Source organism: Aptenodytes patagonicus, chromosome 2 (genome assembly GCF_965638725.1).
Source record: "Aptenodytes patagonicus chromosome 2, bAptPat1.pri.cur, whole genome shotgun sequence".
NCBI lineage: Eukaryota > Metazoa > Chordata > Aves > Sphenisciformes > Spheniscidae > Aptenodytes > Aptenodytes patagonicus.
Genome location: NC_134950.1, coordinates 57663343 through 57677726, shown reverse-complemented (window position 1 = coordinate 57677726; position 14384 = coordinate 57663343). Strand labels below are relative to the sequence as shown.

Here is a 14384-nt window from a genome sequence, read left to right as displayed (position 1 = left end):
TGAATACTCTGGAGATAGAACTGAGACAGTTCTAATGATGTAAAGCTCTAACAATTATGTATTCCCTTTCTTTGACCAATTTACCTGCCTAAACAGGATGAAACCCAATTATCATGAGGTTTCTACAATCAGCTAGCAACCCTATCATGTATCTTGAAGATAAACCGTTTATTAAACTAAACCATTGATTTTTTTTTTTTATTCTAGAGCTACTTTTTATGGCATTTCTTCGTTTTTGTTCACCCACATTTTTAGGAAACCCTAAATCTTTAAAAACATTTGAAAAATCAAACTCAATGGTCTTATCTGTTACAGAGAAACTATTTAGCAAAGCAGTAAGAACATTTTTGCTATTCTGAACTCTGAAAAAAACCATATTGGAAGACTATTAAAAATAAAACCATAGGAAAAGGAAAAAATACATCCTGGAACTGTAATGGACAGTGGGAAGAATGGAGTAGTAACACATATTTTTTCAGAATCTTTCTGATTATGAGTTGTACACACAACCTTTGACCATTTCCCTAGAACACCACCACAGATTTTCACAAAGTATCAGAAGAAAACTGAGATTTTTTTTTTTTGTTAAATTTATTTTATTTTTAAACACTAGCACCACTAGCTGATAAGAAGGTTTTCAGCACCTCTTCTTTTCCCTCTGTCCCTGGTTACACTCATCTCCAGAAACTTACTTTCTTCCTTCTCAAATAACACTTGCCATTTTCTGTACATAGTTAACAGGGAAACACTTCTGTCAGAGGTAACAGTTTAGTCCAGTGATGGCAAACCTTTTCAACGTCTAATGCCAAGTTTGTGTCTGAAGCAGCACTGCATTTCATGATCACTGATGTCAGTTCTAATCCATGTCAGTGCAAAACTTGTCACTAATGTAAGTGGTTAATTCCCACTGGTCTAATCTAATTGGTTAGGTATAGAATCAGCATTATAAGAACTGTTTTTTTCATCCTAGTAGTGCTCCTGCCTCTAAAGTTTGTGGAAAGCTTATGTACCAAGTTCCTCATCTGTAAAATGGGGTAGTTGCTCTTACCTGCTTACCTCAGCAGTAATGAAACAGACAACAAGCTATGATGTTTTACTACACGGTATTTAAAAGCTATGTGCCTTCTATTGTTATATTAAGTATTTCTTGCCCCTGCTTGAACTGTTTAGTTCATCTCCCCGTTACAGCTTGTAACAAAAAGATTTTTTAGTGCGTGCATTGTCTTCTTGTGCGTGTCTAAGTGCCTACAGTAATCCCTCTTGTTTGTGGCAACTGTGACAATAGATGCTACAGCAAGAGAAACACAAAAAATTACGTTACCTTACAAGACGCTGTGACAATGAATTATCTAAAGTTGATGGGGGTGGGGAGAGATGACAAAAGATTTCCAACACAGAAAACATTAGATAAGCGCTAAATATTACTTCTAAATATATTTCTTTCCATTATGAAAAACAGTTAGGGTCTATTACCAAGTAGTAAATTTAATAAAGCAGATGCTGGGAGCATACTTCTAATTTATACATGGTCTTTTCAGAATCAAGTGGTATCATGAATAGTGTAAGACTCTAAAATTCTGTAAAACCACTGAAAACAGAGATCTAAAGCCAAGAGTATTGTTTTGTAATGTGACTATTTCAAATTTGGATTTCATACCATATTCTCTTTACAGTAACAAAAATATGTAGGTAATATCCAGGAGCCAAATCTTCTGCATTAAATCAATCCTGGACAAAAATTAAACATGTACTGAGGTATATACTTCTACCTTGCATTAAAATCTAAGCATATTAAGGGAATTACCCGTTTATGAAAATATTCAAATGTACAATGAGCACTGTATAAGAAAGTGTAGTACTGAGCCTCTGACAAATTTGGGGAACATGCCTTCTGGTGGCCTTCCAGAGGGCACGGATACTGTCTTGCTACCAACAGAACTATTACTGAAGTATGACATAGATAACTAATTACCTAAACTCAGAGACAACTGTATTCTTGGAATACATCCAGACCCCTCCATCTTGATTTGAAAAGAGCCATGTTAAGAATGGTATTTTGAAGTCTTGAAATCAGTTCTAATAGAATATGCTTAAGTTAGGAAGAACTACCAGCCTGTGCAGAAAAGGTATCCTGAACAGGTCATAGGAGCTTAGACTGAAAGAAAAGTTCGCTCTCCATGGCTAGTTTAGTTAGTTCCATAACCTTAGCAACCTTTTATCTTATATGGAGGACAGTACATCTACCAATCTTTTCCACTCTCCCTCCCCAGAAAAGGCTACGGAAGGCTGACAGCTGTGTCTCAAATCAAGGCACTTACATGTCTTTTCATCAGTTTACTTGTTTAAGCAAATGGACCTCTAGAGATGACAATGTAAAGAAAGATTTAGTACTAAAATAGAAGCAAAAGAATGAGGTTAGGAAACAACTGGAAAACGTAGATAAACAATGCTGGCATGCTAGCTCTTGCTAATGATAAGATGAAAGCCTATCAGGCTGAGATGCAACAACCAGGAGCAAGCAAGCAAATTTTATACTTGGTATTCTTTTTTAAAGGGAAAAAAAAAGAATCAATATAAAAACCATAATATACAATTAATTAAATTAGGACGTATTTTACCAACAAATAATTAGTTAAGGAAATAAAAAGGTTCTACCTGTGTCTGAATTGCGATCTTCATTTCTGGATGGACTAATAGTAAAAGGAAGTTTACGTTTCATGGAAGACTTTTCTTTCATCTCCTTCCCCACATCACTCCTATCCACTTTTGGAGTTTTGCTGTAGGATGCAATCTTGTCCTTGCTCTAATATAAATAAAAAGTATACTAAGTAATTTTTGCATAAAGCAGAATAGTCTTATAACGTATACAGACTGAAAAGACTGCTATGCAAGAATGTATGTGCATGTGTCTATGTATGTGTATTACGTGGTTTATTCAAAAACTTTTAAAGTAACCTTACTAAAAATAATCAATGGCATTTCTTTCTTTTTAAAATTAGTATCTTGTGTTATTTCTACTTCCAGATACATCACTGTAGAACTGCTGTTCACTATTAGAGCCTTGATTAATAAGCAAAGGAACACCACAAACTGGACAAGAATTTGCCAAGTCTTAATGACCATCCCAATTTCCTTCCCTGACCATAATATAACAATCACATTAAAAGCACATTAAAAGCCCACACTGCAATTCAGACTGTGAATAGTAACACAGTAGCAACAAAAAAACCCCTCTAACAACTACCCCCTGCCTCCACCCCCACCCCGTAATCCATCCATACAGAACTCCCTTTCTATTTCAACAAGAAAAATAGTGTAGTGCTTCATTTTCTAAAGTAAAATTTACTAAGAACTTAGAAAATCTATGAAGAAACTTTTTTAGCTGGTATTGAATTTAGAAAAAATAGGTACAAGCTATTTGGAATTTTTAGTTCCATAAATCTGGGATTTTTGGCTTATAAAATGTATTTCAAGATAAACAGAGAAAAACCCAGATGGGCACAATATTAACTTATGTTTGATTACTTTGATAATATAGGAAGTCGAAGTATGTAAAAGATAGCAGGTTACTGAAAAGACTGCTTGAGACAACCCTCTGCACGCCCCAACATTTTGGCCTACCAATCAAGATGCAACATAGAGACATAACATCTTCTGTTCATTACATGCTGCAGAAACACATTATCCAGCTATGTCAGCTATCACAACTCCACAGCTTTGTATCATTCTTAACAGATGATCAGATGAAACCAGTAACAGATTCATTTTCTAAAGGTCAAAGAGGCACATACACTTACTTGCCAATCAGAAAAACAAAAGACTGCTCCCTTGGTACTTTTGAAGGAAGAAGTTAAAAGATTTATTCTGATTAGAGGAAAACTAGAAAATAACTCCAAGTAAAGGTACTATTCTTGAGAGCACCTTTCCTTTATTTAAAAACAAACACAGGTAAGAGAAGTAGTTTGGTTATATCATCGGGCACTGAGTTTAAACTGTTGCCAAAGGGATAGGCAGAAGTGATTACAAAAAGAACCTGCAAAAAAACTCTACAATCTTCAGATGACAAATATCTGTACCAGAGAAATCACAAAGAAGGAATCAGACTATGTCAGGAGAATTCCTGAAGTAAAAGGTTGATGCCCCCAGAGAAAATGTATCTTCACTCTGAGTTTGGAAACCTGACCAAAAAAAAAACAAAACCAAAAAACAAAACAAAACACACCCCAAAAAACCAAAACCCCTAACAAACCAAAATGCAGACTAAAACCCACACGCTAAAACCAAAATCAGCCGTCCTCCAAAACCCCAAAGGAAACAACAAACACTCCCCCAGCCTTTTTCTTACATGCTAGAACAAGAAAATCTAAAAATCTAAAAGCCCCTAAGACTCCCCTAAGCCCTTGGGAGATAAAGTGTCTGTGCTATTACTTTTGAAAGAAACTAATCAATCTAACACAACTGATCATTTGCAAATGCATCTGTAAGCTGACAAGAGCAGATCCAAACTCCATTAAGCCCATTCTGATCTCTTCCACTACACATAAGAGTATCCCCACTTCAGCCCAATCTCACCAAGAGCTCTCTCATCCCTTGTTCCAAACAATCCAATTATTTCTCATGTGTACATATGTAAGTTTCCCACAATATGATAAAGCCGTATTAAAATTTTATTACTTTCTCTACAATAAAGTGGTATTAAAATTTTATTGCTTTCTCTAGAATATTATCTTATGTTAGGTACTACACAATAGAAAGGATCAATTAAAAATAATTTAAATTTCCTAAGCAGGAAACACTGGTCTCAACTTGTCCTGTAGAAAAAGAGGCAAGCTTTTTGCGGTTGGTAATCCTTAAAAAGAATCACTTTTTTTGGTACTAATCAGTAAAATACATTGGTAGGTGCTCACAGAGAGACACAAGCTGCTTAAATAATTTGACAGCTTTACATTTATCCTTATTCTTAAATTGTTTATATGCATTATGTCAAATATTATGACTGATGTACTACTTTTTTGATAATCACTGAATATTAATTTTGTGATGATCGAAGTAGGAAAGACAGTTCAAAATGCATACTTTCAGATAAATAAAGATACATTGAAAATGAAAGAACAGGCTATACACAGAAAACACAGCAACTGAAAAATGAGAGTATTTTGCTCCTTGGCTGTTGTGGAAATAAACATTTAGCCACCACCGGTGGTGGACTTTCCAACCCAAAAGATGCAATGAACAGGGTGTTTGAGAACTCTGTACAAAGTCAACGCTATTTAGTATTTTCAGTGACAATGCTGAAATAGAGATGCAATTAGATATGCAGACACCATCACAACCAGGAGAGAGGGATAAGCAAAGAGCACTGGCAAAGGGAAAATAAAGTGACTAGCGAATTTGAAAAACAGTCTAAATACAAAACAAAATGGGAAAAGCCAAGGTAAAACCAAGGTTCTACACATTGATAAAAATAATTAACTGTACAATCACAAGACCCCACGTTAAAAGCCACAAAGCTCTTAACAGTCTCCTGAATTCAACTTCAAGTAAAGGAAGGCAAAAGAAGGTAGCAAGCCCTGCAGGTCAGAACAGGCATTTTGATTTAAAGGGTGAGCATTCACTGTTCCAACTACTCCTGGTCACTGCAACAGCATGGACTTCTTTTTTTTTCAGGGTCCAAAGCAAGGTTAAAGATTCAGCACAAATAGGTCTATATTAGTTTGACATGATCCATGGAAGCAACCCAAAACGAAGCTGACATCTTTTATAAAACAACCTGTAACTTAGAATATCTGTGGACTTTCTAAAGAGGTTCATTAATCTAAAGTGAAAACTGCTAATCAAATAAAACACTGAAGACACGATAATGTTCAGATACATAGACTATTGCTGCAAAGAGAAAGGCATTACGTAGTCTCCATGTCCACTACAGTTAGAAAACATTTAATGGCTTTAGACTGCAACAGGAGACAAGCAAAGGTTATTTATCTGTCTACTAAGTATCTAACTCTATGCCAGTCAGTGTAATTAAGTATCTGAATAAACTGCCCAAGGAGACTGGAATTTCCATCAGCCAAGGCTTTAAAGAAAAGGTCTGGCAAACGTCTGTCAAGAACCGAGTACAGCTTATTCTACTCTGGGGCAAATGGATGAGCTGGATCTGCATGTCTCAACATTTAATGCATGCTTCACTGGAGGACGTAGTAACACGAATTTTCTCTGTCAACAAAACCATACTACTATGTTATGAGGAGGAACACATTTTTAATCTGTTCAACAGAAACTGTCTCAGAAGGCTAACAAACAGCACTCTGGACATCTCTCGATATCCCATTCCAGCTCTATTGTCTGGTACCGCTACAATCAATGACAATACACAAAAGGAGACAAGAGTGCCACATAATCTAGCAGATGTACTAAGCCCCGGGAGAATCAGCATTCTTTTTCTGCCTATCAAAGATAATTACATACTGAAGCGTGTTCTGCATGGTATTAAAATGGCTTTGGGCACTATTGTTGGAGTCTAAGAAGAGAGTTCTTACAAACCCCAAATGTGTTTCTTCCTTGGACCACGTATCTTATCATTTACTTCCTGAGTTTTGGCCATGTAAGTTCTAAAATATAAATTCAGATAAATTAAAATTTCATTATGTTATTATCTTTATAAAATATCTCATTCAAACACTAAATGGCCTATCTGCTGTACACACTCTTAGAATTTTTTTATTTATTTTATGCTCCCAAGATGAGCAACTGAAATAAAAATACACGTACCCTAAAGCAAATATGATATAAACTCAGCTTATTAACAGGAATGTTATTCCTAATGATTTTTTTTTAAGCTCTCAGAAGACCTGAACACATAGCTGATTCGCACAGCTCTTTACTGGTTGCTAGAACAGCATAATAAGCATTAACTTCCATTGGACAAATATTAAAGATTAAGTCTCATAACAACAGTAACTTTACTACATTCCTCAGTCAACAGCTAAGAGTGCACAACCAGCAAGAGCTAAACATTGCATCAACTAGGCAAAACAAATCCTGCAAATGTTTTTTCTTTTATCTTAATATATTAACCATTGGAATAGTCTTACACCATATATTTAGGCCATTACAGTTTTAATTTTGAGAAGAAGAATGAGGAAATTTTTAGGGAGTAGTGTCCTTTAACATTACCGTTCATTTGTAAATGCACTGTTTTGTGTGATCATTATTTCACATTAGGCCTCCTCTGCCTACAATGCATCTATGAACATGTAAGGGAACACCAGTAATTAAACTACCTATCTTCTGTTCATTTACAGTCATAGAGATTAAGCTCCATGAGTAGTTCAAAGACATTTCTGTTTCAACAAAGTGGACACAGAAGCAAGTTAAGAGCAAGCTTACATAGCGAAGTGCAGAAGTGGTTTGACTCTACCATTCTACAGAAAAAATAAAAAGCCAAAGCTATGTGAAAAATACAATTGGAATGCATTTTTTGTACTAAGGACCACTGCAATTATCTGAATATTGATGACCTCAGGGTCTTTCCATGCTACTAAAAGACACAGGCATCTCTGATGGTACAGTGAATGGTCACTCATTGGTCACACAATACTGAGAAAAGTGTGTGGACAAGAGGTACTTTCCAGATTAGTCAAGACACTTCCATATCAAAATGCCACTAAAGCAAAAATTTTACTTTAGTATCCCTTTCACCTGCAGCATCAGTACTTCTTACATCAATTACATTAGGTTAACGAATCCGTAACTTTTTCCATAAGAAGTTCTAATGCTTCAAAGACTATTGTTTTTAAATTCATGGTTGCAAATATTTACATATTGAGAAAAATCCTTATGTGCTTTACAGAAGTTTCTACTACTTCCTGAAGATATTTCATTTAAAATTATCACGGTTGATTTTGCCTGGTCAATCATCACTTCAGAGTTTTATGTCTGTGTGTGTAATACAGATTTGTCTTCATGATTTTACGTTTTCAAACTCAAATTTTACTCTTACCATATTGTTTGCTGAATTTTAAATAATTTTCTAGGCTGAATTAAAATGATTACATTTTGGCAATATTTTATTTTTTCTAATACAGGGGAAAAGATTGAAGATTATTCAAGGGCCAGCTAAACACTGCTAACAACTACTTGCCCATGTGTTAGAGAACAGTTCATGTGACTGTTTAAGTGACTATTTAACATCTTAACCATGTATTCAATTTTCTCAAAATATGACAAAAGCAACCAAACTGTATTTATTATGCTAAAAACCTGAATACAGGAATATTAACTGCAACACTTAAGTATTTCTGTAATTTTATTTAGGATCTCACATTTTCAATATTAAATATTACATATATCAATTTATACCATACAATCCCCAAACCAAATCCTACATTATTCTAATCTCACATTAAATATTGTGCCAAGGTGGACAGCAAGCAAGACTGAACGTAACAGTGCAAGCAGTTTATCAGTTTACTGTTTGGTATCAATCTAATTAGTCCACCATTGTGTTTCCATACACATGTCCTTGGTCAAACTTCCATCTTCCCCCCGACTTTAATTTTCTAAGTAACCCTGCCTTCACTGGCCTCTTAATCTCAAATACCAGGCAAGGTAGAATCTGAACCTAGCACATTTGTCCATACTTCCAATTCCTGTACTGATGATCAGTCTCAACAAGAAGCATTTCCTTGTTAGAGCAGCCAGCTAAGGAGAAACCATCACGCAAGCTAGTATGACAATGAAAGGGTTTTATGCGACCATTAAAAATGGAATGTTAATTTACTCCCTTCTAAATCAAATCAAAATTTGCCATGTATAAATGACACCATGTTCACTGTTCTATTCCCTGGAAAAAGTTATTCATATTTTCATATGGATTCATATCTTCTTCTGGTGAAAGAGAGCTACACATATCTGTTTCAGAAAATTACCTAACTTTGCAGATATTGCAGGGTAGGGGGGTTAAAATGGCTCAGCAGACATTAATTGTTATTAGTACATCGGAGGCAGGAGATTACTGGAGACGAAGGTGTCAAGACAACCAGCAAATACTGAACTGGGCACAAGGATCACTGCTAAGGCAGTTCCTTTGGCAGTGGCTGCAGATTCAACAGCCACTCTGGAAACCAGCACCATTTTTCTACTATGGCAGCAAGCAACAGGGAGAGGAGGTGAGGGGATGTCAGAGGTGGAGAGTGGAGGAGGAAAAGGGGCCTCAGAAGTAAACTCTTTATTTTGATTGATTTATCTTTTTTAAACTCAGATTACAGAGCAATTTGTATGTAAAATTCAAAGCCTACAAAGGAATAAAGTAATCTGCACTATAAAAATATGATAGTCTATTTCTGTATGTTCAAACCTACAAACAAATGCATTCCAAGCATTTCAAGCCGTACCTTTAGCAGAGAAACAGGGAAAAGAAAAAACTTAAAAATTGACACATTCCAGCAAACCCACTATTTTTGCTTTGATGAAAGCGAACAAAAGATGAAAATTCATTTTAACCTGTGTTACAGGGTTTTTTTAAATTAAAAACACAAATAAAGCTTGAAAAAAAGATGACATAAGTCAGTTTTCCTAGCATGAGCAGCTGTTGATTGTCTTCCAAATTTTCCTGTGTCAAAAGCTTTTTTCAGAAATACTGAAGTGTCAAGGTAACAAGAGTTTATAAAGCCAGAAAATATTTTTTTTAGTTAAATAACCTAAAATCTTTACAAAATGTGGCTTATTTACAAGTATATAAATAAAAAGGCAGTACTGAATACCACTAAATTTCACTGCAATAGCCTTCGTATTCTTGCTGCTTGTAGGCCCCAGTTTACCCCCCTTATTCCCAGTGTTGAATGACACTTCAATTAACTTGACCATATCCCAAAGACCAGACCAAAACAACAACAAACCCCAACATTTTTTCATCCCTTTATTAGTAAGCCAATTTCCTTTCCCCATTTTACTCTTTTTTTCTTATCGAGGTAGTTCAACACAGCTAGCAGAAACAACTACCTTTGTCTCACTTTGCTGGGACCCATAAAACAAACTGGGAAGAGACTAAAACTCTAATGCTTTCTATGAATGTTTTCAGAAGACAAACAGTTTGAAGCAGATGCTGGATCTTCTCATCTTTTCCTATTTTTTCATCTCTCCCTGTCTAATATCCATTCATTAAGTGGTCTTACAGAGAATACAGACTTCAATAAAATAGTAACAGTTAAGTATGACACCACACACACACACACACACACACACAATCTCCTTTTCCAGAGAAAACAGTTTTAAACATCATTTGGGAGATAAATGGATTCTCTCTCCTTAGGGCAATATACAACTCATCATTCACAATACAGAATATTATTCTATCTTTTGTTATTCATTAGTACTACAGATAAACTTGTCTGTTGTACAAGTGTACTAGGCAGACAAAACAGAGAACTGGGTTATTTGCAGTTTGGCTCCAGAAGTTTGAAAATTATAGGATACTTCACATTTATAAACAACAAACCACCCTTCAGTATTACTGGAGCTTGCATACTCCTTCATTCTCCAACACTCAAAAATGGATTGTACAGTTTATAGAGTAGACTCCCTTGCACAGGAGTTACGCTTAACCCTTCTGCAGCATTTGGCTTTCAAGTCCTCCTAACAGAGGGAACAAGTCCCTGTGTTACAAAGGAATATAAGAAACTTATGTTTGTTCATTGGTCTGTGCTCTGTCACAGGCCTTCAGAAATGTTTCATGTGTTTGTTACAGACAGTAAGACACTGTAAAATTAAAAAAATATGAGTCATTGTTCTTGTGAGTCTATAAAGACTTCATATGATGTAAGATATGGAAACTAAGCACTAACTTACGTCAAATAAACCTAACATGTCCAGCTTCCTTTTGAATTAAGATGCAAGTTGCAATAAAAGGCATAAATTCCATTCCCTAGTTTAATTTACAGTTAAAGCCATGTAAAAACTTTTTTTTCTGCGCTCACGGTATCAGAATATAGATTCATATTTATTTCTTCCCATTACAGTAACAAAAATCGTGATAGAACACATGCTCTTCATTTCACTGAAATTAAATGGACATGAATATAATTTTGTTACCTTTCTTGCAGTTGGTTTTTCCACCATGGTGCTATCGCTGTCAGAATTTTCAACTTGAACTGTTTTTGTAGACCCAAATTTGGGCATTTTATAGCTGTTTAGCTAGCTGTATCTTGTATCAGAGGGTTCATCGTGTGTCTGAAAAACAAACAACCAACATTATATAAACATACACATTACAGTGTCATTTCAGGACAAATGTTGTTACTGTAGATGGTAGCAGAGCTGAATAGTACCTCAAAAAAGATGACTAACAATGACACCTGATTTCAAGCATCCCACTCATCTGCAGCTCAAACTTTGGGGTGAAAACCTAAAAGGTCTAACACGGCTACTACTGGCAACAGTGTCATCAGAAAACCACCAAGTCAGTTGCTGAACTGCGTCATCCCTCTAACTTACCTCTTTGGCAGACTTAACACTTTTGGATATTTGATGGTTTATTGGTTCAGTATCTCAATTTTATAGTTAATAAGACTGGGAGGATACGTAAGATCATTTCTAGCAACAGTGTGAAGAGAAATTAAGCTTTCTAGCCTGGGAAACTGAAATATTGTCTACCCAAAATATTATGGAAAGAAGGTCAAATCTTGGTGATTTGCTATCCTATTTGTTGGAATAAGAGATATATGTTAGAAGAAAAATCCTCTAAAGCTTAGACCTGGAACTAGAAACCTTAATTTCCACTGTCTAGCAAATTAATTACATAAGCCATTGCTATATATATATATGTATATAAAGCTCTAAGAGCTCTGTGGTGTTTCATCTCCAGAGTACACCAAGTAAGTGGCATTACAGATTCACATCATGGAATTTTGTTTTTTCCATGTTAGTTCTGATTCCACTTTTCTACTTCAAGAGAAGCAGAATATTTTTAATACGTAGAATCACAGAATCATTTAGGTTGGAAAAGACCTCTAAAATCATTGAGTCCAACCGCAATACCTAACCAGGGAAAGTCAGGCTGTCCTAAAAAACGTATGTCAAGAGCACAGCAGAAGACTGCTCTACACTTTCAACACCACCAGCAATACAGTCTAGTGCTTTTTAGCATTATTTATTTAGCATCTTGTTAAGAACTACAAAGTTCTTACTACAAAGAAAAAAAGTTAGGATAAACAAACAGGCCCTAATATCTTGCCAGCACACCAGAATTTTTACTACACAAACCATTAAGTACTATGGTAAGTGAGTTTAGCAACGGAAGACCGCAAACTATCAATTCTGAATAACAAACAAGGAACAGAGAAGTAACGCTTCTCTCCATATTCTATGGTTCAGGCAACTGTCAAGACAGGAGCTAAAAATGAGACAGGAATCAGCAGGGCAAACTCAGCTCGCTACAGTGTGTAAGTAAAAGACCATAGAAGAAAACATGGCAGATAATATTAGAAAGCTAACTTAAACAAATTTGTACCAAGCTCATAAGCCATCATCTTCACATCTCCAAAGGTGCACTGGAGATTCTCATTCACTCTGCTCAGGCTTGTTAACAGACAAACATGTTGTTAGGCCACTACATACCACTCCTCATAAATCCCAAAATGTATTAACAGATTTGTGGCCTAGCCAAGACTCGGAAGCCAATTCCAGCTGAGGGTGAAACCCAAGAAATCTAACACAAAAACATAGCTTACAGCAGGAACAGTGTCATAGCCAAAAATCCCAACAAAGTCATTTGCTGAACTCTCTCGTTTGCCTGACTTGCCTCTTCCACAGAATGAAGAGCCACTCCTCTTGTAAAAGTGCCTAGGAGGAGAGGTCACGTGAAAAGTAAAATTGCATTTGACGTCACTTTAAAGCTGGTGACGTTTTAGGGGTCTTGTTGAACTGATGTGATCACAGTCTTAGTGAGTCTTGTAGTAATTTTATGTCTCAGCTAGACATCATTTCAGGCGTGACATTTCTATTGTTGCTTTACAGTTAAGATTTTGGGATAATGACATAGTGAATTTGTTGCTGTTATAGGACCAAGGCCACTATTTTGGTTTGACACAGGTAACTGACAACAGAGACCGGTATTTTCTCTTTGGCAGATAACTTTGAGAAAAATGTTTTGCATACTAGACCTGACACAAAAAACTTTCATCTTGCAACAAATTTCTGCACAGCACACCACCACCACTCCACCCACCTGTCCCCCGCAAGACCTAAACTATGGGAAATTCCCTTACAGAATACTTAGCTTAAGATTAATGCCACTGTATACAACAAAGTAACATCTTGCTTTCTTATTCTTCCAAAACAAGAGGGGGAAAAACAAGAGGCGAAGGAAAGTTCAAAATGCTCAATCCTCAAGTCAAAAAATTAGGAAATGCTGCACTAAGGTCTGCTCTTTTCCTCCCTTTCCCCTACACCTGATTTTTTTTTAACATTAACCACAAGGAAGAGCTTTATTAGAAACTGTCTCACATACAATAACCTGAATCTTGCCTCCACTATGATACAAGATACCATATTGTGAAATTCCTACTGTTCTACTCTTACCCAAGACAAAAGAAACATTAGTATATTCCCTTCATTTATGTAGTGTCAATAGGATTTATGCAGCCCTACCAATACAGAGAGTAATTGTTCATTTTTAATAGACATCAAAGCACACGGTTATTTGGCTTTTCTTTTTATTTGCTTTTTGTAATAGTTGCAGGAAGAAAAAGGGTTATTGGTGCAATGGAGGGTACTCTAGAATGAGTTTCCTGTAGTTTACAAAAATCTCAATACTAAAAGAAGCAATGAGTTAGTATCTTCACAGACAACGACTACTGTGCTGATTACACCATACATAGAGTATTACCATAGCAGCAAATATCTCTGTTTTCATGGGTTTAAAAAGAAAACACAAGTCACAAATCTGCTTTTGCTCAGTTAGCCTCTCAAATCCTCTCTTATGTTTCATTTGCAACAATTCCCATTGTATATATCATCATGATTACAACTACTTTAAAACAGATCAACGTGTGAAAGTTATCTTTATTATTTTAATCAAAATTTTTCTCATTGCATATGCTGCTGTTTTCTTTCCTTCCTTTTTTTCTGCTACTTGACTCCCTGAAACTATCCCCATTCCTGCTTTGCTTCTCTTCCTTTCCTGATTCGGTATGCCATTCCCTATACCCTTCTGGCACTGACAGTAAAGAGCCCAACTTCATGAGCTTAGTAAAATTTATTATCTTAGGCTTGGCTCCATTCCTCTTATTTGCCTCACCAGTAAGGGCTAAACCACATTAATTGAACAAGAGTTCCTCCTTCACAAAAGGCCCAGCCTCCCTGCATGTCCGTTCAACTCTTACTGAAAA

At 35.8% G+C, this 14384-nt stretch overlaps 1 protein-coding gene across 3 annotated transcripts in view; it reads right to left on the bottom strand.

Moving 5' to 3' along the window:
- Positions 1-14384, bottom strand: part of ANKRD12 (ankyrin repeat domain 12) — a 75667-nt gene that overhangs the window by 44705 nt on the left and 16578 nt on the right. For 2 of the 3 annotated variants that reach the window (XM_076329961.1, XM_076329962.1), the window contains exons 2-3: positions 11089-11226; positions 2656-2803 (exon numbers count right to left, since the gene is read on the bottom strand). In XM_076329961.1, the coding sequence (XP_076186076.1) occupies positions 2656-2803; positions 11089-11175 (235 nt within the window). In that variant the 5' untranslated portion in view covers positions 11176-11226. Of the gene's footprint in view, positions 1-2655; positions 2804-11088; positions 11227-14384 lie in introns of those variants that run through there. The other variant, XM_076329963.1, reaches the window with a different exon arrangement.